Here is a 27526-nt window from a genome sequence, read left to right on the forward strand (position 1 = left end):
TTGAGAAACACCATGAACTGGTGCTGGCTGCTTATTTCTTGCCTACTTCTGTTTCCAGGTCTCTGAACCCCTTTATGCCCTGTTTACCCGTCCCTTTGAAAATATTCCCTCCTTCCCTTGCCCCCAGCATATTCTCAAAGGCATGTATTTTTTTTTTTAAGCACAGAATTCCTTATCTGCTGCTGTGGAAGGAGGATGAGCTTCTGAGAATACCATCTGAAGACTATCTTGTCAACCCATGGAAATAAAAACCTAGTCCCTGTGCTTAGGGTGCTTGGGAGACTGCTCTGGGAGTGATCTCTAAAAGGATTTGGGCTAAAAATGAGCTCATCAGGCATTGGGTGGGACCAAGGTTTACTTCTGGACTCCACCCACCATCCCATCGGCCCCTGTCCAACACAAGGGGGAAGTCAGGAAATACTTGTGGATAAACACATGACAACCCAAAGACACAAACATAAAATTACTTCTGAGCAAACAGCGCTTCTGGTTCTTTGTCAGTGACTGGCTACTAAGGACAAGATTAGGAAATCAGGAATTTCCCTAGCATCACACTCTAGACATCCTTGTTTAGATCTGCCTTTTCCCCACAAAAGACCTGGGGCTTCTGTTCCACCCTTAGGCAATGAGATACAGTGTGAAATCAATTTGAAAGGAGGTAGCTAGCTGGGAAGATTCCTTTAAGTAACTGGGGCTTACCTCTGTCTTGTCTCCCGGGATAAGAGAGAAGCCAGAACCACCTATCTCAGTCCCTTGCAGGTGCCACAGTTCACAGTTCTGGGAAAAACTGACTCTAAGACTCAAGAAGTTTCTGGCACTACTGGGCTGCGGACTAACACCCACACGAATGATGCTGTGAGGTACAGCAGAGCTGGCAGATCCAACAGAGTCTATGCTATTTAGCGTGAAATCCAGCCCCATCACGGAGGGAGAAGTTAAGTACATTCTGCCAGATGAGCAACGGAGGTAAGCCTGGGAGTAAGTGTACCCGGCCATGGGACCAACAGAAGCTTTGTCTCCTGCTCTGGATGAGATGATGCATTTCTTTGTTTTTGCTATGTTTAACTGCTGATAGCTGCTTTTCTTTTCTTTCTTTTTTTTTCCCCCCTCCCTGATAGCTGCTTTTCTTCCAACACTGGATTTTTTCCTTTCTTGGGACATAACTTTTCAAGTTTTCATATATATTTTTTTAATGTGACCTTCATCACCCCGGTCTTCAGAGCATATTAGCCCCATTGTACAGTTGAGGCATCAAGAGGTTTCAAAACAAAGTGATGCAAGTGGTTTTTGCTTCAGGCCACCAAGGTTTCACTGTTACAGGAATTGCCCTTGTGCCATAAACAACTAGAAAACTGGACAAAATTTGACAAATTACTGTTTATAAACATTAGATATGGGCAGTGTGATCCTTCAGAGACCAAACAAACAAGGTAAGCCTCACCACTGCCCCAGACTACTACCTAGAGGCAATTTCCATAGAAGGGGAGCCCCAGAGCCCAGAGATCTTGCTGAGTGGAGAAGATGAAAGCTCTGAGTTTGGGGAGGCGGCTGGAATTTGTGGGTCAGAATAGTGAAGACGAGGTATCTGTACAAAAACAAAGATCTGCAGAGGCAACCTACTGAGTCTCTACTGAACACCGATGTGCTTGTACAAGGGGTGAAACTCCATGAGGCTGCGGAAAGAACCGTGAGAGCCATGGGCCCAACAATTCTGGAAGCTCAGCTCGGCTCCTGGTAGTTCATGCTCTCACCAGTTAGAGTAGAAAAACCTTGTAGTACAAGGGGCATCAGGTAGAGACCGAGAAAGCTCTTGTTAGTGGAGCTACATTTGCATTAAACTAAAGGCTCCTCTTCAGATTGGACCGGCCAAAACAGAGCTTATTAAAAGCAAGCCCTGGGGGACCTGGGGGCTCCGTGGTTAAGCATCTGACTTCGGCTCGGGTCACGTTCTCACAGTTTGTGAGCTCATGCACCGCTCTGGGTGAGCTCCACGCCCGCTTTGGGTAAAAACACGAGTCCCATGTCTCTCTCTCTTTCTCCTTCTCTCCCTCTCTCCCTCCCCTTTGCTCACTTATGCCCTCTCTCTCTAGGAAAAAAAAAAAAAAAAAGCAGGCCCTGGAATGGATCCAAAAGCAACCCAATGGATCCTAAGTAACAACCATATGTCAGAACAAAGTCCAACACTTTTTTTTAATTTTAATTTTTTTAACTAAGTTTTATGGCCAAGTGGGGCTTGAACCCACAATCCTGAGATCAAGAGTCATAGGCATCCCTAAAATCCAACACTTTAAAGGAATAAAATAAATCCAACACTCAACAACATAAAATTAATATTGTCTGGCACCAGTAAAAAATTATATGCATGCAAAAAAATGGGAAAATATGACCCATAACTGGGAGAAATATTAATAAAAACAGACCCCAAAGTAACAATAATAATAATGGAAGTAGAAACAAGGATATGATAACAGCTACTATAAACATGCTACATATGGGCAAGAATCTAGAGAAACATGGAAAACGAAGAGAAATATGAAAGATATTAAAAGGACACAAATCAAACTTATAGAGCTGAACAAGATAATATATGAAATAAAAAAAATACACTAGATGGAGTTAGCAGCAGATTAAAAACTGCAAAAGAAAAGACTAGTGAATTTAGAGACATGAATTAGAAGCTATCAAAAACGAAACACCGATAGAAAAAACTGCCAGGGCATCAGTGATGTGTGGGACAACTTCCAGTGACCTAATACACATCTGAGTGGAGTCCCAGAAAGAGAAGGAAAAGGGAAAGGGCTGGAAAAAATATTTGAAGAAATAATGGTGTTGGAACAATTGGCCTTTTGTATGCTAGAAATGAAAAAGAGAACTTCAACCTTATCTCATGAGATACGTGAAAATCTGGTTGATGTCAATCAAAGAGCTAAATGTAAAACCTTATATATAAAATTGTAGAAGAAAACATGAGCAAACATCTTGGTGGCTTTGGGATAGATAAAGACTTCTTTACTAGGGCACAAAAAGCATAAAACAAAGAAAAAATTGATAAATTGGACTTCATCAAGATTCAAAATGTTTGCTCTTCAAAAGACATTGTTAATGAAAAGATAAACAACAGACAGGTAGAAAATATCTATTTGTATAAAGGACTTATATTCAGAATAAAGAACTCTAAGACTCAATAAGAGAACTCAACTTAAAAAAGAAACATGCAAGAGTTTCGAATAGACATTTTACCAAAAATATACATGTATAGAAGAACGACTAGAGGGACAATAATACCAAGTCTAGGTAAGGATGTTGAACAACTAGACCTCTCATATAGTGCTGGTGGGAATGCAAAGTGGTAAGCCCCTTTGGAAGACAAGTTTGGCAGTTTCTTGTAATTCTTATCATAACCCAGTGATCACCTTCCTAGGTTTTACTTAACAGGAATAAAAACATGACCCACAGAAACACTTCTACATGAAGGCTCAGAGCCACATTCTTCACAATCTCCAAAAAGTAGAAATGCCCACATGTATTTCAACTGGTGATTTAATAAAAAAAAACATACATATAATGGAATACTACTCAGCAATAAAAAGTCATGAGTCACACCATACTAATAAAAGTAAAAAACAAAACACATGATCCATCTCAATAGATACAGAAAAAGAATTTGACAAAATCCAACACCCTTTCACAGTAAAAAGACGCAACAAACTAGAAATAAAGGAAACTTCTTCAACCTGTTAAAGGATTATCTATGAAAAACCCACAGCTGACAACATACTGACTGGTGAAGAAAGCTCTCTCCTTAAGGTCCCAAAAAGACAAGAATGTCTGTTCTTGCCATTTCCATTTAACACTGTACGGGAGGTTCTAGCCAGGGCAATTAGGCAAGAAAAATAAATAAAAGGCATCCAGATTGGAAAGGAAGAAGTAAAAACTATGTTGCACATGACATGATCTCATATATAGAAAATCCTAAGGAGCCCCCAAAAATTCTAATAAATGAGCTCAGTAAGGTTGCAGGATAAAAGATTAATATACAAATATCAACTATAGTTCCATATGGTAGCAACAAATAACCTAAAATTGAAATTATGAAAATAATTCCACCTACAACAGCATCAAAAAGAATAGCATAGGAATAAATTATTTAACAAAAGGCGTTCATGAAAGAAATGTCACTGAAAGAAATTGCTGAATATCTAAACAAATGGAAGGACACCCTGTATTCTGATCTGAATACCTGAAGACATAATATTGTTGTAATGACAACTGACCTACAGATTTAACACAATACCTATGAAAACCCTAGCTAGTCTTTCTTTCCTTTTTGCAGAAGCAGACAAACTTCCTAAAATTTTATGACAATATAAGGGACCCAGCCAAAAAACTCTCGAAACAGAAGAATAAAGTTGGAGGACTTATATTCTGATTTCAAAAGTTACCAGAAAGCAATGAAAATCAAGACAGTATAGTTCTGCCATAAGGACAGACATGTAGAACAATAGCATAGAATTGAGAGTCCAGAAATAAATTCATATATTTATGGTCAATTGATTATTTGACCAGGGTACCAGACAATTCAATGGGGGAAAGGATAATGAAAGTCTTCCAACAAATAGTGCTGGGATAAATGGATAGCCACACGCAATCCTGAGGTACGCTGGACCTGTACCTCACACCAAATACAAAAATTCACTCAAAATGTATCAGAAACCTAAATGTTAAGAGATAAAACTATATAGTCTTTAGAAGAAAGAAGAAAACATGGGTACAAATCTCTGTGACTTTGGATTTGGCAATGGTTTCTTAGATTTGATGTCAAAAGCACAAGCAACAAAAGAAAAAATAAACTAGATGTCATCAAAACTAAAAATTATACATCAAAGGACATTATCAAGAAGGTGAAAAGACAACCCACAGAACGAGAGAAAATATTTGTAAATCATATAACTGATAAGGGATTAATATCCATATATATAAAGAAGTCTTACAACTCAAGAATAAAAAGACAAATATCCCAATTTAAAAATGGGCAAATGGATGGAACTAGAGGGTATTAAGCTAAGCAAAATTAGTCAGAGAAAGACAAATATCCTATGACTTCACTCATACGAGGACTTTAAGATACAAAACAGGTGAACATAAGGGAAGGGAAGCAAAAATAATATAAAAACAGGGAGGGAGACAAAACAGAAGAGATTCATAAATATGGAGAACAAACTGAGGGTTACTGGAGGGGTTGTGGGAGGGGGGGATGGGCTAAATGGGGAAGGGGCACTAAGGAATCTACTGAAATCATTGTTGCACTATATGCTAACTAACTTGGATGTAAATTAAAAAAATAAATTAAATTTTAAAAAATGGGCAAAGAATCTGAATAGACATTTCCCTAAAGATGATAAACAAATGGCCAGTTAGCAGTAGAGAGTATGTTCAACATCACTAGCCTTTGATAAAGGAAATGCAAATCAAAAGCACAATGCAATATTGCTTCATGCCCACTGGGATGGCTATAATAAAAAAGATGGACGATAACAAGTGCCATCAAGGATGTGGAGAAATTGAAACCCTCATACGTTGCTGGTAGGAGGAATGTAAACTGATGCAATCTCTTTGGAAACAGTTTGCCAATTCCTCAAAAAGTTCAACTTAGAGCTGGCATACGGCCCAGCAATTCTACTCCTACATCAATACCTAAGAGAACTGAAACCATACGTCCCCACAAACACTTGTCCATGAATCATAACAGTATTGTTTATAACAGCCCAAAAATCCATCAACTAATGAATACATAAAACATGGTATACTGATCCAATGGAATACTATTCTGCCATAAAAAAGAACAGTGTTGATTTATGATCCAAGATGGATGAACCTTGAAAACATTAAGAATCCAGACACAAAAGGCCACATGCTGTATGATTCCATTTATATGAAGTGTCCAGAATAAGTTTTCAAAAACAATTTGCTTAACTAATTTAATGGACACAGATTATCTGTGATGAGGGCTGTTGGAGTGGGGCAATATAGGAACACAGAGAAAAACTGAAATCACAGATGATCTGAGACCCCAGTTGCTCATTTGAACAGTATTTTACTCTTGGGGTGGAAATGTGGGTAAGAAGGTTTCATGACATAGCTCCGTTACAGGTCTAGACACTCGGCCCAACTCACGCTACTACGAGGCTCTTAATTTTGGTCATGGAAATGGGCACTGCACCAGGAACCAGGGAAGCTTGACTATTTCACTAACTAGCCGTGTGACCTTGGGCAAGTCACTTAATTGCTATAGTTTCCGTTCCACCTACTGATTAAATGGTCTCGAAACTCTAAAATTCTAAGAACCGTGGGCCTATGTACTCAGCACCAAGGCTTGGAATTAACGAGGGGTAAACACCACATGAACCTAGCAATCTAATAACACATCCTGTATTATTCTGACTTCCGAAAGGCAGCTAGAATCATCTGCTTATTTTAGGAGCTCGCTGTTCCCTGGGAAAGATACTTTTGGCAAAAGCAACCATTCAGATGACAGTTTAGTGTTTTGGAGAAAAGCAACTAATTTATTGACAACAAAGCCTGTTTTTTTTCCTTGAAATTTCATAGCTGTAGGCCCAGAAATAAAAAGTCCCCAGAAGACTTTAAAAATATGTTCTCAATTCCCTTTTATCTCCCACCCAGAGCTGAGAGAACAGCACCAACTGTGTCATATTAAACACATCTGCATCCAACACCGATAAAAGTGCATGACCAAGGGAACAGATAAGAATTGTTTTCAATTTGTTCAGATGGGATTGGTTAAATTTAACCTAATTAGACCAAATAATCAAAGCAGGTGTTTGTAAGTTGCCAATGTTTTTATACTCTGTAATTGTTTGGCTATATTTCCCAGGAACTTAAGTAAAGGAAGTTAGTATGTCATAAAAATCATTGACCTTATACTTATTCATGTCACACATATATTATTCACGTTCCAGGTGGTACAAATACAAGGCATTGTTGAATACTTGTCACAGATTTTAGCATTTGACCATCATCAACATCTAAGCTGGCCTTTGGGAGTGCTTACATTACCTAACTTCCATTATATAAATACAAGCAGTAATAAATGAGAGCCTGTCTTCTAATCTTACATTGATCTACAAAGCACATTGACTTGGCATTTAGACTACTTAGGGATTCTGACTTCACTCTCATAAGCTGGTCACTTTTAAGGCATTTAGAGGAAAAATAATAACAATAAAAGTTACATTCTAGTAACACAAAATGTTTATTGCATTTGGCGGAATGATGAGATCTGAACTATAAATCTCAACTAACAAAGGAAACACAGAACGCAGTCACCAGCAGCCTGGAATTGGGAAGTGCTTCATGTAGTGGCCGTAGGTCCACTTGTGAAGGGAAAAAGGGCAGGTGGCTGCCTGGGAGAGGTCAAGCTTTCTCTTTCTAGTAACTGCTTGTGTCCCCGGTACACTCTCATGTTATTGCATATACTGCTGGCACAGGAGAGACAGAAATGAGGCAAGAAAATCCCCATGAAAGCCTATGATCTGGAAACTCCTATAGAGGGGATCCCTCTCTAAGGCCTGGGGGTTCTACAAGAGAGGAAGAGGAATGGGAAGACAAAACAACCAACAGGGTTCTAGGGCACTCCTCCCCAAGGTAGAGATTTTCCTAATTCTGGCCCCGATTGGGCTGCGGGGCCACAGTGTCGATGCCTGGAGAGCCAGGCTCTTCTGTCTCACTACACATGAGACACTTGGCCGGTTTTCTCTGTGCCTTAGGTTTCCTCACGTCTAACACGAAGGACCACTAGTACCTCCCTTACTAATGCACACAAAATGCTTGGCACAGTGCTTGGCATGGCGGTAGGCACTCAATAGCTGTTGGTCAAAAATTATGATGATCCCGGGGCACCTGGGTGGCTCAGTCGGTTGAGCGTCTGACTTCGGCTCAAGTCATGATCTCACGGTTGAACCCGCGTCAAGCTCTGTGCTGACAGCTCGGAGCCTGGAGCCTGCTTCGGATTCTGTGTCTCCCCCTCCCTCTACCCCTCCCCTGCTCACGCTCTGTGTCTCTCTGTCTCTCAATAATAAATACATGTTAAAAAAATTTTTTTTTAAAAATTACGATGATCCCTATAAGGAAGAGGGTATTGAAAATGCTTCCTGAGGACAAGAGTATGCCGGATATCCTATATACATTTCAGGGGAAGGGAAACAGCCTTTTGAGATCACTTATACTCTGTGGAAGGAGGATGGAAAATGTCCAACCTGAGAAGGAAAAACTGAAGGTGGGTTTCCAGTGAGAATGAAAGCTCTGTCTCCCATCCCTGCCCAGGCCTGCAAGGCAACCCCGAAGTGCTTGTGGCAGTTAGTCCTCTTCTTCCTCACCCCCCAGCTCCAACTGGAGACTATAATTTTCTTTCTAGCAGGAAACTGATGCATACGAATGATGACAGATGGATTCAGAAGAGGAAAAAGAATACAGGGGACAGAGCGTCCTTGTGGGTTTAAATCACGTTAGAACTCAAAACAAAACCCCCAGATCTGGAATTTTTAAAACCTAGTTAATGGCTGAGGAAACCTCAAAGGCTGGGGAAGCATGAAGATAAAAGTCTGAATCACACAAAACACATCATTATCTTAAGCTTTTCTAATCGTCTTCTCTGCCTTTCCCCCTCACTGTTTTTCTCATTGTTTATGCCCCAGCCCCTCAATGTGGTTCTGAGACACTTTAGAGATAGAAATAGCTTTCCAAGGTCACGTACAGAATAGTGTTTGAGAGGAGATGGACAGACCCTCCTCCAACCAAAAAAAGTTTCCCTGAAACTGATACTACTTCACTTCTTTCGGAATAATTAAGCACTTTCAAGATTCAGTTAGATTCATTTACTGCTGAAATGCAAGTACATACACCCATATGAATAAAATAGAATCATGGTGTATAAGATTCATAAAATGGAAAATAAGAGAAAGAAACTCCCATGATGGCGCCATTCTAAGACAAGTGTTTTGAAGCACTGTACTGCCTTTAACTTCAGTCTGGTTCTCTGCTCCCCACTCCCACCTCCTAGACCCCCAGTGCCGATGATCACAAGGTCTGGACAAATCCCCCTGACATTCCATTAATGGATTTTCAGTTACATTCTTTTTCAGCGACAATAGGAACTTGGTTCATAAGGGTCCTAAGAATTCTATGAGGACGAGGGCAAAGAAGGAAATGTCTCCTTGTCTTAAAAAACCACACAATGCCACTCTCTGTCTTACGTCCTTCAATAATCTCCTTTTGTCTACAGGGTCAAGTCCAAGCTCCTCAGACTGGCCTACGAGGTCCTTCGTGATTGAGTTCCTGCCTCTGCAGCCTCCCTTCCAGTCACACCTGCCTGGTCTTGAACTGATACTCTGGTCATTGTCCTAGCTCTTGGAAGGCTGTGCTGACTCGTGTCTCTGTGGCTTTGGCCATGGTCTTCCTTCTGTCTATAATGCCCACCTTTACCTTGACCATGCGGTTAATCTCTACTCACCCTCAAAATTCAGCTCAACTGAAGTCTCCCCGCCTTCCCAAGAAAAAAATGACCTTCCAGGGGCGCCTGGGTAGCTCAGCTGGTTGAGTGTCCGACTCTTGATTTAGGTCATGATCTCACAGTTCGTGGGATCGAGTCCCATGTCAGGCTCTGTGCTGCCAGCATGGAGCCTGCTTGGGATTCTCTCTCTCTCTCCCTCTCTCTCTCTTTCTCTCTCTCTCTCTCTCAAGCCCCACTTGTGTGTGCGTGCTCTCTCTCTCAAAATAAATTTAAAAGCTTAAAAAAAAAAAGACTTTCCATTCTTTGGTGCTTCCAATGTATCCCACACACACTTCCTTTGTAATACCTGCAAACCCTACTGTGCCTACTTACAAGCCCAAATCATATGCATATGTATCTCCAGTTACAGGTGCTCAATGAGTCTGATGCCAACATGTCATTTCTGATGAATAAAGAAGTAAATGAACAACAACAAAAAACGACCCTTTTTTTGAATCAGTCAGAGGGGCAGGAGCATCCTTAATCAAGTGGATTTCCTGACATTCTGTCCCAGGTATGCCATGCTTCAGTATTTTTCTAGGAAAGCAGGCATTTCTTCTTTCCCAAAGATGTTTAAAATAAGAGGAGAGCTGTGAATGTGAGGGGCTGCAGGGTACTGGATTAGATGCATGTTTCTAGCTAGTGATAATGATGATAATAATATTAACAGTAGCTAATATTTATTGAGCACTTATTCTGTGTGATGCAAAGCACATTCTATACATAGGAATTTACATATATTAGTTGAAAACCAGTCTAAGATATAGATCCTGTTATCACCCCCAATTACAATTGAGAAAAACTGTCTCAGAGAGGTTCATTGACTTGCCTAAGGTCACAAAACTAGTAAATGGCAGACCTGGGATTCAAATCCAGGGATATGGCTTCAGAGCCTAAATGATATACTCCCTTACTCTCAGCTTCGTGAGCTAATAATGGGGGTAGATATGCACACATTTACAAACATACACATGATATAAACACAACATTTGAATCAGAAAATAAATTTACATCTGACTGATGCATGAATTTAAATAAGACTTTGTATCTTGATGACAATTGTTACTATTCTAAAAACTGAGGAAAACTCTGCATTTCTATCAGTTAATAACAAACCCTCATAGTTAGGGCCTGCTATGTACTTAGCTGGGGGACAAGGAATCTACAGCACGATCCATTCTTTCAAGTTACTTGCAAGGTAACACTATAATGTCATGACATTATTTCAAAATCATATTGTAGTCTACTCATCCAAATAAGTGATCATCTTGTTTGGTGATATATTTAGCTGTTGCTCAAACTGCCTTTGGAAACAATTTATGAAACACATAAGAATAGATTTCATTACTTTAAGCTCATAGTTTGTTTTTATCCTGAACAGTGCCATCCACTTTAATTGCCATCACATTTGACATTTGGTTAGTTCTAAAAATCTAGTTCCATCCTCAAAGAAGGAAAATTTGTTAGTACTATTTGTGTGAATGTACTATAAGATTACATACATTCATACAGATAGACACAGACATGCACACGCATCTGTGGCTTATGTGGGCAAACACCAAAGGACTGGATAAAATCCTTACTTGTCTGTTAGGAATATAACATGAGCCATATATATAATTTTTTATGTTCCAGCAGCTACATTTTTTAAAGTAAAAGGAAACAGGTGAAATTAATTTTAACAATACATTTTATTTAGCCCAATATATCAAAAATATTATCATTCCAACATGTAACCAATATAAAAAAATTAACGAGAAATTTTACATTCTTTTTTTCATACTAACTCTTTGAAATGTGGTGTGTATTTTATTCTTACAAAACATTCCAATTTGGATGGACCACATCTCAAGTGCTCAGGAGTCCTGCCATATTGGGCAGTGCAGGATAAAACAGTTAGGGCTATGGCTTTCAGAACAGAATAAGGGCAAGAGTACCCACCCCCACGCATCTTACTCTGCAAAGTACCTGAAGAGGGATGATGCATCGATCCAAGTGCAATACTGTTGAGTAATAAACCACAGCTTGTGACCACATTTAACTGGGGTACAAATTCCAAATACTGCAAGACTTTGGAGGGAAGGATGGCTCAAAAAAGGCCAATGTCATCTTCCTGAAGGAGACCAGCCATCAATAAAGGGTGGGTGGTTGGAGAACAGAGTAGGGAATTCCAAAACATTCAAGGAATGTCCCTCCGGACAAGGAATAAAGGTACTAATACATCAAGAAAAACTTAGTCCAAATAAACTGATGATTACAGTCAACCACTCTAACGACTGGACTTGTTAGTCGTGAGCAACTCTTTCACCGCCAAAGTCCTTTAGCTACTAAGCAGAGAAGTATTATAAAGCTATATGGAATTTGGAACTGAAATATAAAAATAGAGGAAACCCAAAAACAACTTATTTGGTAACACCCAATTTATAATCTCTGCGCCCTAGTTCAAGTGTAAAATATGGTGGCGCAACCCTGGGATTTCCTACAGCGAAGGTGATCTATAACTTATTGTGCAAACCGGGACACTTGTAAGAGTAAAGGGGGGCACCATTAATAATTATGCTGGGACAAGAGGCATAAAGTAGGCCCGTTTTACAACTATAAAACTATATGATCCTATTCTACCAAACGGATACAACAGCTCCCCCTGTGCAGGGATGTGGAGCTGATGAAAGCCCAGGCAGGTTCTTCTTACCTCTGCATGGCCACAGGGGCTTTGTGGGCTAATATACATTGATCTGGGTGAGATGGTTTCGCACCTCCCCCTCAAAGCAATTTAAATTGGTTTGAATTTGGGAACAGGCTTCCATATGGACAGAGCCGGACTCTGACAGCCTGAATATATTTACTGAAGACAAGAAATCATTGACAGACTAAATGTAACAGAGGAAAAGCCTGGCCTGCTTGTACTCAGAATGTGACTTTGTAATTGTAGCCTCTTTTAGACAGGCCTAATCAATTAGAAGAGGCTGATTTTAACCAGTTGCAGGCTCATTACCCTGCATTCCAGTTTGTGTTGATGAAAATCAGTTTCAGTCTGTGGCCTGGAACTCATGTACAGCACTTCCTGCAGCCTCTTATATAAACACATCAAAAAAAAAATTTTTTTTTTAATTTGGAGTTGCCCTTCTCCATTTTAAGAAAACCACTCTGTGAATCATGATTAAAATAGAACAACTGCATTGTGGATCTGGGGCCCCATACCAGGAAACATACTTGACCAAGGAACATACCTCAAGGCAGAGCTTAAAGCAGTGAAGGGCAAATTTGAGACAGAGTCTCAGGTATGCAGGCTCCAGGATCAAATGAGCCCAGCTCAGTAAGGTCCACGGAATGGAGCAGAATGGACTCTCAGTTACTGAAAATGACAAACTACCAAAGAAAATGCATGGAAAAGGAAAAAAAGCCAAGGTGTCTGAAATACAGAGGGCATCTGAGTAGAGTCCAAGCTCTTTCCTGAATGATCAAATTGAAAATAAATAGCAAACTTCCAACTAAACAAGGACAGGTTTCCTTGAGAAGCTTCTATGAGGTAGCCATATGACGCTATGCTTAATTTTGATGTGTGGTTAGTTTTACAAAAGTAGAAGCTGGGGAGTGTGTGGTACAACCACTCGAAACCCCACCTGTATTTCAAAGATCCGTAATTGTTCCAAAATATGATGTAACTATGAATCATACCTGGCTGGTTGCCTTTTGTGGGTTTGTCAAGGCAGCGAGTCAACAGGAAGAGAATATCAATATATACAGCTCTGGTCACCAAACATGGATTTTGCCTAGAAAGGTAAAGAACAGCAGATAAATTGATATTTTCTCTCCCTGAGGCTTGGGTCACAGAAGAGAAAAAGGTATTTTGTAACAGGCATATCATGAGGCTTACGGAGTTACGGTGAATGCTAAAAAAGACAGATAATCACCAACGGTGAAGAGACGTCAGTAAGTCAAGTGAGGAAATGAAATCCTAGAGCATATGGTGGAGGTTGGGGATACACAAGTAAAGAACAGATAAAACTCTATGCTCTGGTTCCAAATAAAACAAACTGAAAACAAACAAAAACCAATATCCTATCCTAGTTATTTGAAAACAAGGAGATTGGCAGAGGGAATTATATTCTATTATTTTCCTCTTAAGTGGACAGATCTGGGGGAAAATCATTGGTTACGAGTATCACTGACTTAGCATTTTGGAGAAGGAGAACTGCAATCACATAGGACAAACCATACCTATGGACTTAAAATAACCGGCTGAAAAACAAACACACAGAAGGGCTAACAAACACTGTAACAGACATTCCTTTCCCAATAAATGGAATTTTTTCTTCTTTCAATATGTGGAGTTCACTTTACTCTTTGAATCACATGCTGGAAAAAAGTGGGCGTGGATTTAGGGGTCTGGATTAAAAAAAAAAAGGAAAAATGAAGACTTTCTTTTGAGAACAGTGCTGAAGGTCCCCTGGCTCTGAGCCTCAGTTCAGACTGACCATGAAAAGGGCCCCAACCTCCTTGGTGTACTAATAATTCAGCCTATGTAGTAAAAACAGTAGGGACAGGGGCGCCTGGGTGGCTCAGTTGGTTGAGCGTCCGACTTCAGCTCAGGTCACGATCTTGTGGTCTATGAGTTCGAGCCCCGCGTTGGGCTCTGGGCTGATGGCTCAGAGCCTGGAGCCTACTTCCGATTCTGTGTCTCCCTCTCTCTCTGCCCCTCCCCTGTTCATGCTCTGTCTCTCTCTGTCTCAAAAATAAATAAATGTTAAAAAAAAAAAAAACCAGTAGGGACAGATCTGGGTTTGAATCCTGGCTTTGCTGCTTACTCCTGTGACCTGAATCACATTCCTGACCTGTACAATGGGAACCCTAATCACCACAAAGTGAGTCACTGTGAGCTTCCGAGGTGGCACAGCGACCAGAACACCGCCTCACAGCCTGGTCATGGCACATGCTCCATCGGTGCTTGTTCCCGCCCGGTTCTGCTCCCAACCTAAGATCATGGGATGGCACAGGGATGCTGCCAGTGAGATTCCATACACTTGGCCCCTAAACCCATCCGTCTCATTCCCTGCATTTTAACAGTTTTACCATTTCCCTACTCTGTCCCAAAATGCCCGTATTCTAGGCTGGCAGATGGAAAGCAAGTCAGATACTTATGATTTAAAACAAAACTATCTTGTGTCAAGGTCTCTCTGTTGCTGACCTGCCTCATTTCTGTCCTACTGACTTGCTTCCTCTATAGTAACTGCTCGCTCTGACTCTTACCCTACCATGACCCGTGGCTTATATGTATACCCTACATTTGGCCTAATTTCATACCTGCACCTAGCTACTTTTTTTAATGAGCTTTAAAAAATAGGTAACATGTGCACGTGGCATAAAAATAATTCAGCATAAAAGGGCATGTGGTGAAAATTAAGTTCTTTTCCAACCACTACCCTCTACTCATATTTTGCTCCTTGGAGTCAACCACTATTACTAATTTTCAGTATGTCCTTGCAGGGACATTCTGTTCATTTATAAGCATCTATCTATAGTTACCCACTTGTTTATTTTTTACAGAAATAGTGGTTTACTATAAGCTAAGTTCTAGGCATTACTTTTTTTCACTTCTATATTTTGGATATCATTCCATTAAAAACAGAGATTTGCCTCATTTTTTAAATGGTTGTAGACTGCTCCCTGTCAGAGGTACCAATCCCCTTTTGGAATAACGCAGATTGTTGAAGATACTTGGCTAAAAACAAGGAAGAATATATACGTACATCAATTTTGTAAATATAAATCAGTACTCAGGGGAGAAATTCCTAGAAGCTGAATAGATCAATCAAGGTATTTGCACATTTAAAATTTTGATGGATTTTGACAAGATGCTCTCCAAAAAGATTATACCAATTTACACTTTCACCAACAGCATGTAAGAATTCTAGTCTCCCACAACCTGACCAACACAGTGCACTATTAAACTTTTTGACTTTTGCCAGGGTGAAAAACAAGATCTCATCATTTGAAGTTGCAATTATTTTCTTATAAGTGAGATTGATCATAATTTCATATGCTTTTCAAAAAAGATACCTGAATTGCCTTTTCTATGCAATGTTTTCAACTCCCCTGTCCGTTATGTTGTGGGTCTTTTCCTTATTGGTTCATAGGAGCTCTTTGTATATTAAGGAAATCTACTTTTTGTCACATGTGTTACAAATGTTTTTGCAGTTTATCATTTGTCTTTTAACTTTATATTTTTTTTGCAATTTAATGTTCAATTCTATGCAGCCAAATATATTAGTATTTTTATTTATGCCTCCTGGGTTTTACACTTTTATATAAATTTTATATAAAATTTTTTAATTTTCCCACATTTTCTTATAGTACTTTACGGTTCCATTTTTTGTTGTCGTTGCTTAAAACTTTTATCTTTTTGGAATTTTTCTCCCTATTCCTCCCCCTATCTTTTTTGTTTCTATCTCATTTTCCCCAGTTCTCTTAATTCTAATTTCCTGTCTTTATTCTTCTACTCCCTGTGAAAGGCCCAGCTTATGAAAACTTCTTTGATGGTATAATTTGCAATTCTAGTGTTGCCACTGTTTAACAGGTAGGACTTCCCTCTGCCACAAAAAGGGGCACTGAAGAAAGAAAGTGAGAAGAGCCAATGCTGGGGTTAATGAATCATTAGATAGGTAGCACAGGGCTGAGTAAGTGGCCTGCAGGTAGCAGATGGAATCCCCTCAAAGCACTAGCTTTGAGCTAAGTCCTGGGAAGTGAGGTACATTGAGATGATTTCTGACCTCAGAGAATTCTGTCCAGTTATGGAGGCAAAAATAACGGCAAACTTTGGGACAGGATGTAAGGAGTTAAGAGAAAGAACATCAAGGTGGACTGGAGAAATGAAAAAGGTTTATGAAGATGTAATTCCAACCGGGCTGTGAAAGATGGGAAGAATTTAACTAGACAAAGTTGACAGGGAAGGGCATTCTAAGAGGCGGCAACAGACGTGGGAAGGAATTAGTCTGGCTTGTCCACAGACCTGGGAAGATCAGGGTGGGAAGATTAGAGAATGTGCTGAAAAGTAGGAACAAGAATAAGGCAGGCTGGGCTTTCAGGACACAGGATACTTCATTCCAACTGAGTGCTTCTTAGTATAAAAATGCACTGCCTGTTCCCATATGGCCTTAGAGTCATAGCTTTTCATCCTGGATGTTTTCCTGTTGGTGGAGCCATACAGAACCATAAAGGGAAATTTCTGGAAAGCTGGTTTGATTTTCAACTCTGATGAGGAGCCTAGTTTCCATGATATTTTTAGCTAAGTTAATGTATTTTTTTAAAATTTCTAAATGAATAGAGGAAAGGTAGGCAGTCTTTAGGGCTCCATGCCTGGTTGAAGTGCTCTGTATCTTTTTTGGACCTGGCACCGGTTGTCGACCTTGCTGGACTCTTGGGACACTTCCGGGACCACTCTGCCCCCATAACAGAGAGGCTCTGGGCCAGGTCTGACACAGTCAATGAGACTGTGGGGGACTCCCTCAAATGCTGCTGCTTTGGATTCCAGGAAACAGAGGGTCGGGGCCACAAAGGAGTCCATCCTTGGCTTTTCCTCTGAGACAGAATCAGAGAAAAATTCTGGCTTAGAGTCCACTGTTCTTGGCTCTACCCTCAAGGATAGCCATGGCCACAGCCTCAGCCACAATCACAGCCACATAATATCCCTGTCTGGAGTTAGAGTTGGGCCTCACTCTGAACTGGCTTCTAGGTCAGGAAAATAATTGTGTTGTCTTTCTCTTTCTCTCACTATTACTTGGTATTTATTCGGACTTGGGAATGGTACACTGTGAGTTCAGGGTGAGCCAGAGGTTTGTTCTCGGTCTGTGAAGCCACTTTGATGATGGGAATAAAATCCCAGGGAACAGCAAGCCAGCTGGACAGGAAACCAACCCACAGGGTTTTGGTGGGCTTGGGGATTTTTTTCTACTCCCAAATGGAAAAATCCTGGCATGGGGTATGGTATAATAGAGATTTAGAGTGTTCAAAAAAAAAAAAAAAATCAGAAATGGTCAGGGTCTAACAGATGGGCTGAAAGACGGCAGAACGGAGGCTGTGGAAGGAGCAGCAGGACCCGGGTACTAGGAGGACCAAGTTTACATATATAAAATCGAACAAAGGGCTTGTTAAGAATCTCACTTTCTTCTATTTTTTTAAACATTTGTCCCTTGACAAATAACCACCTGAGAACCTGATTAATCCGTTTCTGCCTTGGGAAATCTCTGCACTTCATTAAACCTCCTGCCCTCTCTCCTGGAAATTGGGGGGAGGCAGAACGCAGGGCGGAGAGAGTAGGGCTCCCCAGACACGTCCACAATGGCCCCAGTGTCTAGAGGACAGCAGGAGTGCCTGGGAAGTCTGAGATAAATTATTCACTTCTCCTGTCCCTTCCGGAATCCCGGTGGCTACAGAGGTTCTTAACTGAGGCCCATTCATTCGGAAAACATTAACTGAGAGGCTACTGAGAGCTCTCAGTAGTGCCAGGGTTTGGAAATATGAAGATAAAATGATTGAGTGACATAGTCACTGCCCTCAAGGAACTTAGAGTCCTGAATAGTGTTCTAAATTGTAGGTTATGACCCATTTTGTTGATTATGAAATCAACATTCATATGAGTGGTGACCAGCATAACAGAGAGAAAAGAAGGGAGGGGAAGGAGAAGAGGAAGGAGGGAAGGGAAACAGAGAGGATTTGGGGCAACAGAGGCAGGGAGAGGAGGAGGATAAGAGGGACAGAGAGGGAGGAAAAGAAGAAGGGAAGGAGGGAGGGAGGGAAAGGGAGGAGGAAAATATAATCAGAGTTCATCAAGGTGTACTATTTCCTTCACTTGTTTCCATAAAGTCCTTGCCCGGGATCAGTTTTTAATAAATTACCTTTGGTGTTAGAAGTCAATAATTTATGAAATGCAATTATTTTAAATAAAAACATTGATTGATTTGTTCTCCTTTTTTCCCTTCCAGGTAATAAACCACCCCACATTATACTGAATGGATTCAACAGGGTTATGCTTGGTATCCAAAGTGATGGTGGATATGTTGAAAGCAAACATTCCTGAAACTAAATATGCTACAACTTGAATAAATTTCCTCTCTGTTGCATTTTTTTTTAACAGACTGTTCATGTCTTATATAAATATTATCATAATCTCAAACTATGCAAGAATTCATGTGTGTATACATGTATACACACATAGACACAGCACACATACACATTAGGTCATATGTAAAATTATCTGTTTCAAGTGATTGTCAAAAAATCTTGAAAGCCACTAGTTTAATGAAAGCAACCAATCATATTAGAGTATGAGGGGTGGCCCAAAAGAAGGGTTTGACAGAGTAAAAATTAAGGATGGTTGAAGAGGGACCTGCCTAGTCCTCCTGGGTGAGTCAGGAAGTGACTTGGTAAAAAGCTGGAGAATGAGAAGTCTGGGATACAGAACATGGGCAGAGTGACCCCAGCAGAAGAAGCAGCATGTCCAAAGACACATGACATGTTTGGAGAATAATGAGAAATGCAAAGGAGACATGGGAGGGGAAGACAACAGGAAATCATAGAGGATGAGTGAAACACCCAATGGGAGAGCTTAGGAGTGACCTTTCAGAACTCAAAAGCCCCAAAGAGTTGAAGCTGCCAGTGGGACCCCACCAGCCCAATCCATGCTGGAAAGCTGAGATCCCCACTCACTAGTGTGAAGCTTTGGTGGGCCCCCTAGAAGGGACAGACAGTTCACTTTGGGCATACTACGCTCTCCCAGAAGCATTCACTGTCATCTTCAGAGGGCTGGAAATAGCTGTTATGGCTGTAGACTGCTAGTGTCTGTTAAGGTCTCTAAGTCAAATGACTGTATCTGGACTTCAACAGAGTCAGGGTCTGAGATCCCTCTAATATCCAGAACTATCTAATATCTAACTATCTAATATCTAACTATCTAATATCTAACTCCCCCAGAAGCCTAATCAGACTCATGACTTAACCTCATTAATCTAGAAACATTTACTGAGTACCATGGGGGATATCCTACTTGGGACAGAAAGGGAGGGAGAGGAGAAAGTTCTGATCTTGCAGAGCTTATGGTATAAAAAAACAATCCGAGGGAATGTCATGGAGGAGGGGGTCTGGAGACACGGAAGGATTTGGCTCGGGAAGGGGAAGAAGGAATCCAGGCAGGAGAGCTCACTGGAGCAGATACGATGGTGAGAACATGCCTGCCACATGCAGGGACCAAATGAAGGCCAGAAAGTCAGACAGGTGCAGGTGACAAGCATGATGGCTTAAAATGACTCTGGAGCTCGAGTCCTAGTAGGGGCTCATCACAACCCATTGCGGGCTCTAATGCTGGCCCCTACACAGCCTCACTCCTACTCAGATGGCTTCTGCTCTCAACCACAATGTGCAAAAAGCACTAGCAGCCGCTTACCATGGAGCCAGCCAGGGTGTTAATGAAGTAATATCCCAGGGACCACCATCAGGCCCAAAATAGGATGGAAAGAAGAAAACCAGAAAAAGTAGGTAGGGAGCAAGGGGAGAGAAGGCAGGTGAGAAGTGGGGGAAGGGGCAAGAGAAGAATAATGAGGGAGAGGAGGTGGTAGGAGAGGGAGAGGGGGAAAAGAGTCTAGAACATCCTCCCGTATCCTGCTACAATCTCCCCAGTGACATATGTCCAGCCACACCATGTCCTTTATTGAAAGTTCACTTCAAAGCCTGTCCTCCAAGAAAACCTTCCCTAATTAACCATCAGAAAACAGTCTCCAAGGACAATCCGAATGGGCGACCTGACACAGTGTTTTGCTGACCATCCTTTGGTCTCCCAGAGATCCCGCTGGCCATCTTTGCAAACCTAGGCAGTTCATGTCTCTGCATTGGTAGCTGCCCACAGACCAGAGTTGCCTCTCCTTACATTTGGATATAAAAGGAAGAGCTGTTATGGGTTAGGAGCCAGGAGGTACTTCTTTGATGCAGGCCACATTAAGTCATATAAATGTGGAAGTGTAAATTAAATAAAAAAGAACCCCTCTCTCCCTGCTGATTTCCATTTTTACCACAGCCCCCAGCCAAGCAACCATCACATGGCATTCTTGGAGGAACAATAGGGGATTTGTTTAAACCAAGATGCCAAATGGTCATGAATTGCAGAATGTATATTTTTAAACAAGTTATTTTCCCCCACTGTAACATCCAGAATTTAGATCTGTATGCAGGGCCAGCTGGCAGCAGCATGCAGGATCTGGCTGGCTACCCAGGGCTGCTCGTTTACCTTGCCCTCCCCTGAGGGGGTGTGACGGCTGAGCTGCATTTTTATGGTACACTCCAGCTTCCATCCAGCCTTCCTTGGTCGGAGCTTTGCAAGTGTTTATACTCACACCCACACATAGAGGTGGCCCTGTAGCCCTCCTACTTGAATTTTCCTTTTAAAGTGAAGCCATCTTCATGCCCTGCTCTGGTGGTTGACCAACTTATAGGGAACTGACTGAGTTGCCATGCCCAAAGCAAGAGACCAGGAGCTGTGAGCCCCAGCTTCCAGCATTGCACTGCACAGCACATGGGGCTTCCCCTGGAAAAGCAGCTTTTGTTCCGGGGAATGGAATCTGTGAAAACAGGGCCCCAGCCACTTTACCAGGGTTCTGGGTAGGCACTCCACAAGGCACAGGCAATCTGTCGAAGGCACCAGGGCACTGCGTAGGTCAGGGCCCAGGCCACAGCTGCCTCTGCTTCCCTGGCAAAACTGCTGCTCAAGAGGAAGCCCTCAATCTCAAGGCCAAGGCTTTGCCTTTTCCCTCCATTAAGGCTCACCTGCCTTTTCAGAGGACCCCCAGGGAGCCTCCCACACCCCCCCCGAGGCCCTCATATTTTTCCATCTTTCTATTAGGCATCTTTTTCTCATTAATGTACTAACACTCAAGTTATGTGCAGAGAATGAGGAAAAAGAGACCTTGTGTGGGGCTTGGGATTTGTTCAAAGCCTGGGGAAATCGTTTTAGAGGGTGTATGTTTTTTATTCCTTTTATGAGAGATGCATGTTTCCCCCCCTCTGTGACTTGTTTAAAAGTAAAGTTTAATATGCTGCCAGAGAAATTGCTGGTTAATAACTTAATAAGCTATGTGCTAGGAATTATGGGAAAAAAGTAGTATCCAAGAAAACTTTTATTGTACAGTTTGGGGCTTGGAGGATATATAGCTTCAGTTATTATATAAAATGTTAACAGAAGTCCCTTTTCTTTTCAAACCCTGCCTTCTCCCCAGGATTATTAAAAAGGATAAATAAGTAAGGTGAATAAAAACTTCGAGAAGCTGCATGAGAAGTCTGTATGTAGATCACAAGGTGAGAATTTCCAACAGCACAGTCAACAGAACTATGTTAACGTGCACTTGGCAAAGCACACACTTGGAAATGATCCCTGGTAATAATAGTAATGATGATAATCATAATATCAACTACCTTTTATTAAAAGTTTTGTCTTCAAAAAATACTTCTACTTTATAAGATTCTTAAGAGGGAAGAAAAAAATAGGCATTATTATTCCCATTTTTTACAGATCAACAAAGTAGCTCATATAGCTCAAGTGACCTGCCCAAGATTAGGGCAAAAACTAAGAATAGAATCAAGGTTTTTTAGACAAATTATATCTATGTGTCCCAAACACAATCAGATGAAAAGTGAGACACCATGCCAAACAAGGAGAGTATTTTGGTTTGCAGCCACAGGCTGTGGTGTTGTGTCCTGTATCCAGTCTGGTGAAAAGCCAGGCTCCAGGCACAGCCGTTCCTGTAAGGGCCAACAGAAAGGCCCATTTTCAACCTGGCTGATTATGTTGATAAAGACTTAATTATCTGACAATAGATGTTTCCTCTATTTGCTCAGCTCTTCTGTACGTTCATGCCCATTACTCACCACATCCTTCCTTGCCCTCATCGGTTTCCCACCATCATGTTACAGCTTCCCCCTTTACAGATAAAAATGGAGTCCCAAACAAAATGGCTAGCCCCACGTGGTTGGTTTAGAATTGAACAGGGACCAGAACCCAGACCTGCTAACCTCGAGTATACTCTGCCTCTACTCAACTTCACAAAGTGCATACGCAGGTTAGAGACTTTTCCGTTCCCCAAGTCCCTCTCAACGTGACCCTCCCTGTGGTCACCCAGAAACACAGGGGCTTTGGGTTCAGGCAGGGAGCCCTGGAATAAGTACCCCAAACTGCTTGGGAAAATGTTATTTCTAGGGGTGTGCGGGCCAATCCTATCACTAAGGAAGCCTGGGTATCATGCGCAGGGGATAGGAAGGATAGTGAGACTCTGAAGGGTTTCTCTTGAAGCTGCTCCTTTGGTCTATTCATGTAAGACCAGTCCCCATGCCCCAAAAGCCCTCCTGGAGGCAGCTGAAGCCTGGCCACGCAGGACACAAGTGCCAGGGCTGAGTCAGCTCAGTATGAGGGCAGAGAACCAGGAGGCCAAGCAAGGCCTAAAGAAGCGTCCTGCCAGGTCAGTGTGTTGCCTGAAGACCTGCCTTCAGCTAAGGGTACTGTCTCCAAAGACTGCTGCTGAAAAATAGCAGTATGATCCGGGAGAATGAACTTACATACATATTAGAACTTAGTAACATGCTAGCATGATTTGTTGGCCGGCTCAAGGGGCAGTGGCAGTCAGCTAGCTGAAAGTAGATTTCTAAAGGAAGAGGGTCTTCGATAGCTAACTTTTGATGGCAAAAGGTCTAGAGCATGGGTCCCTGTCCAAGGAGGGCAGTTCCTGGAAAAGGGTGTCGGGCAGCCCAAGGGCACGGGGTTGCAGAATATGCTATGAGGATGATCAGGCCACAGTAGAAGAAGGAAATGGATCATGAGGCAGAAAACAAATTTGCTATTTATAGCCCAACATGGGCCACCTCCAGAGCCAGCCACATCTATCAAGTAGGAAGCTGGCTGGCTCATCCAAAGAAGGAAGTAGGAAGTAGGAAGTCAAGTAGGAAGAAGTCACCTGCCCTCTTGTGCCTAATTTCTCATCTACAAGTACTGGTTTGGATTAGATTCCTATTTTGAAATAGGAAGTCAGGATGCTCCTCTTAGTCCCTTTTGGGGCCCCCAATGGGTGAGGGGCCATGCGGGTGGGCCTCTAGGCCCCCACCCCTGCTTGTACCACATATGTTCTCTCTACTATCTTCAACATTTTGAACTCCCACTTAAGCTTCTACTTAACGAAAGGATTCCACTGGACTAGATGATCTCTAAATTCCCTTCCTGCTATACATTCTGTGGCTTGATGGTCCTCTTGACAATGCTGAGAAGACAACAGCCATGCAGTCTACGAAGCACTCAGGAAGCATTTCTCTTCCCATTACCAGCTGCCAGGCAGGCAACAGGGGCTTCCAGGTGACAGAGAGCTGGTAGATGGCTACCAGGGAGCTTTTGCTAACCACCAGGAGGGGCTGGAAATTTTATTGATCACTGGGAGAGGCTGGAAAGATTTAACACACTCCTCAGTGTATCTCTTGTGCATGGAGACAGCAGCCTATTTACCAGTGTAAGCCTAAGCTCACTGACTTCCTCTTAACTCTTGGATCAAATCCAAATTCCTCTGGCTGACATTTAAGGCCTGCTACAACTGGTCTCTTATCAAATCTTGTACTGCTCTCCAAAACACACCAGGTCTTCTTCAGCTCTATCCCTCACTGGCACACAATATACCACACGTGTTCTCTACAGTGTGCCCTCACCCATGCCGTCCACAATCTGGACATGCTCTTTTCCTACCACCTTTAGTGTTTCCAAATCACACCAATGCTCCAGGACCCATCTCAAATACCTAACTCCCCTATAAAGCAAAGCCTCCCCTGACTGTCCACACTCTTTTCTGAATCCTTGTACTTATTATATGCACTATAGAATTAGAACTTTTTTATGCACGTCACTGTTGGTTGTTTCACATGGATAAGCTCTCTTTTCAACCAGACTGAACCATCACTAAACTCTGACAACAGAGACTCCATTATATATGCCTAAAGTGGTTCCCACAATGCTGAGCACTGTGCTAAGATTCCTTCCTTTGTACTTGGGCAATGAGACCTTCACAATTTATTTAGCAACACAGGCTCTCTATCAGTCTAACCTCACTCAATTCTCCAATCGAAGAAAATTAACCTTATCTAACAATTAAATCTCAGCCAGCCTTTAAAGACTTTTCCCTCCCCCTAGAAGACTTCCTTGGCACCCCAACCCCACAAACTGGCTCCTGTCACACCCTCTGACCTCATTCCGGAATCCACCAGATTCTTATTTATTTACAGTTGATGAAATCCATACCTGTTTTATTTACGTGGTTTCTGAAATAGGGATGACATCGTTCATCTCTATGTTCCCCACTGTGCCTACTACATGGCTTTGTACTGTTTGTGAATCTGAATTGGCTGGAGTTCATTGGGAATGGTTCCATGTGTTGATTTATCCAAAAGATGGAACATGTTACATGCTACAGGGAAAAAAATAACCCACTATATTAGTGTTTTACATAACATTAGGAAAATGTGTTGAGGACACTTAAAGGCTGTACTCCTTTGCAAGCTGGGCAATGACAACATTGCCCAAATCTTCCAACAGCAATACGTCTATAAGCCAACAGCTACAGGTGGAGCAAGACAGATATTTCAGAGTCCTTTATCGAACTAAGTGCCATTTCCAGGTTAGGGTTGCAGATTTCTATATTTGAAAAGTAGAAAGCATCAGCAATTGGCAGCGGGATTCTTGATGTGTCATTGCCTGGAAGACCTATTTTTATTTCTCACTGCAATATGAAGAAGCTTTGATCTTGGGCAACTTGCTCAAAGGCTCAGTTTAATATATTGATCTCTTGTGACTACTTTTACCTGACAAGTTTCCATAAGCTCAGACTGTCAACAAGAAATACCTCATATATTCTCAAGCTTCACTTCTTCTCAAACACCTTATTCCTTCAAAATGTGACCTATTTTTAAAAGGAATATAGAATGAGGAAAATGTTTTGTATCTCGTCCACTGGTCTGGGTTGAAACATGTTAACTCAATGGTTCTCTCTGTTTTTAAAAAATACAAACAGGATCTCATCCCGAGGTATCTTGCTTGACCTTAAACATTTCTGAGAAGTTTGAGAGAGAAGCAAACAAATCTCAACAAGCTTGGGTCTGAGATACACCAACTTCATCTCTCTCATCTTTCAAATACATGTGAGGCTCAAGTAGGTTGAGCGGGAGGGCTCAGAGTAGTCCTAATGGCAATCTTCGTCCCCTGTAAAATCTGGGGGTTGAAAGAAAAACAGTTTTAAAAAAGAAGGGGGGACAGGAGTATTGGGAATACATCTTTTTTGGAAAAAAAAAAAAAAAGAGCAAAGAAGAAACAGACCGAAAAAGCAAAACCCAACCCCCCAGCAATGCCTGGAAACTTGCTATGTAACCAACCCATCCATCCCTGTTAGGACTTGCTTCCCTTAAAGTTTTGGCAGGGACCACAAATGATAGCCTTAAAATGCCACATGAGCATCAGAATATTTTAACAATCCTTCTTGACTGGATTCATTTCAGCAGCATGGGAGCGAAGCAGCAACCTGCAGCTGTGGCATAGGGCTGAGGCCTCTCTATTTCAAGCAGTTGCAAACGAAGGACCTCTTCCTTGGGGGGTGGGGGGGTGGTCCAGGAGGCACGAGGGATTTGAGAAGGGCTAAGGAACAGTGGGAAAACCAAATCGGACCTAAACCCCTGTACTCCTGCCTAGGAAGTATACTCTCTTGTGTGAATAAATTTGGTGGCTAGAAAGTAAAGGCCATCTTCAGCTGTCAAGCAAAACAGAATCCCAAACCAGAACTTCTGCAGCTGGTCACAGACACCCCCTGGGGCAGAAGTGGGATTGCCTCACAAAAAAACCATCCTAGCTTCATCTTCTGTGAGCAGATTTTCCTTGCACATTTATATCCAAGGCCATCAAGGAGCTCACCACTCTGCTTAGTTGGGCCCAATAACCAAGAAAGAAAATGGGGAGAACAGATGAGAGTGGACAAGGGGGTGGACAGGGAAGGAGATGTGGAAGTGGCTGGCAGTGAGCACTGGGGACAAGGAGGAGCACATGAGGAGCACACGCAGGAGTGAACAGGGGGTGTCAGGAGCACTGATGGGGAAGCCGTATGGGGAGGTGGAGGGATCATATAGCCAATACTTTTTGCAAAAAAGAACTAACTTGCCGTAGCAAATCATTAAGTCTAGCACGAAGAGTGGTCTTCAGCAAACATTAGTGCCCTCCACCATCTCTTCTCCCCATCAGGACTGTTTTACTCAAAACTGTCTTGCCCAAGGTTGTTTTCCTAGTAACCTTGGGACCTCTTCTTGTCTTCCTGAGAGGCTGTTTTTCTCACCAGATTATCAGACTGTTATTTTCATAATGATAATGCTCCCTGCATGCCAACAAGCACTGGTCCTACCCTAGGCACTGAGGCCACTGGGATGGCTGCCCAGACAAGGGAGTGTGCATTCCTCATAGGAAGTGCTGGAGCCATGCAGCCCCTCCGGGAAGGTCATCCCAGGTGGACGGGGAAAGAATTCTGGGCTGACACCTTCAGTAGTCTTAGCCTTCTCCTGTGTCCCTGAGCTCCAGCTCTTAAGAATGAGGGTGTGAAGGTGGGAGTATTTCAAAGAGGCATGGATTGGATGACCACAGTGACCCTTGGCCCTCAAAATATGTACTGTGTTCCAGAACCAACAGCATCAGAATTGCAAGAGAGCTTGTCAGAAATGCAAGATCTCAGGCACCATCCCAGACCTACTGAATGAGAGTCTTCATTTTTAAGGAGATCCCCAGGTGATTCACGTGTACATTAAGGTCTGAGAAACACTGTTCTAGACAATATGTAAGGTGACACCATTTAAAGCCTGACATAAAGAAACCGAACAGCTATAGAGAATGGGGTCCGGTATAAAGAGCCTCACAAGGAA

General features: G+C 42.0%; 1 protein-coding gene across 6 annotated transcripts in view; it reads right to left on the reverse strand.

Annotated features, from left to right (window-relative positions):
* Positions 1-27526, reverse strand: part of THADA (THADA armadillo repeat containing) — a 324964-nt gene that overhangs the window by 65123 nt on the left and 232315 nt on the right. For all 6 annotated transcript variants that reach the window (XM_053890646.1, XM_053890645.1, XM_019465008.2 and 3 more), the window contains one exon: positions 13244-13338. In XM_053890646.1, coding sequence (XP_053746621.1) covers positions 13244-13338 — 95 coding nt within the window. The remainder of the gene's footprint in view (positions 1-13243; positions 13339-27526) is intronic.

The sequence above is a fragment of the Panthera pardus genome, unplaced genomic scaffold (genome assembly GCF_024362965.1).
Source record: "Panthera pardus isolate Hobbes unplaced genomic scaffold, ASM2436296v1 HiC_scaffold_25, whole genome shotgun sequence".
Taxonomy (NCBI): Eukaryota; Metazoa; Chordata; class Mammalia; order Carnivora; family Felidae; genus Panthera; species Panthera pardus.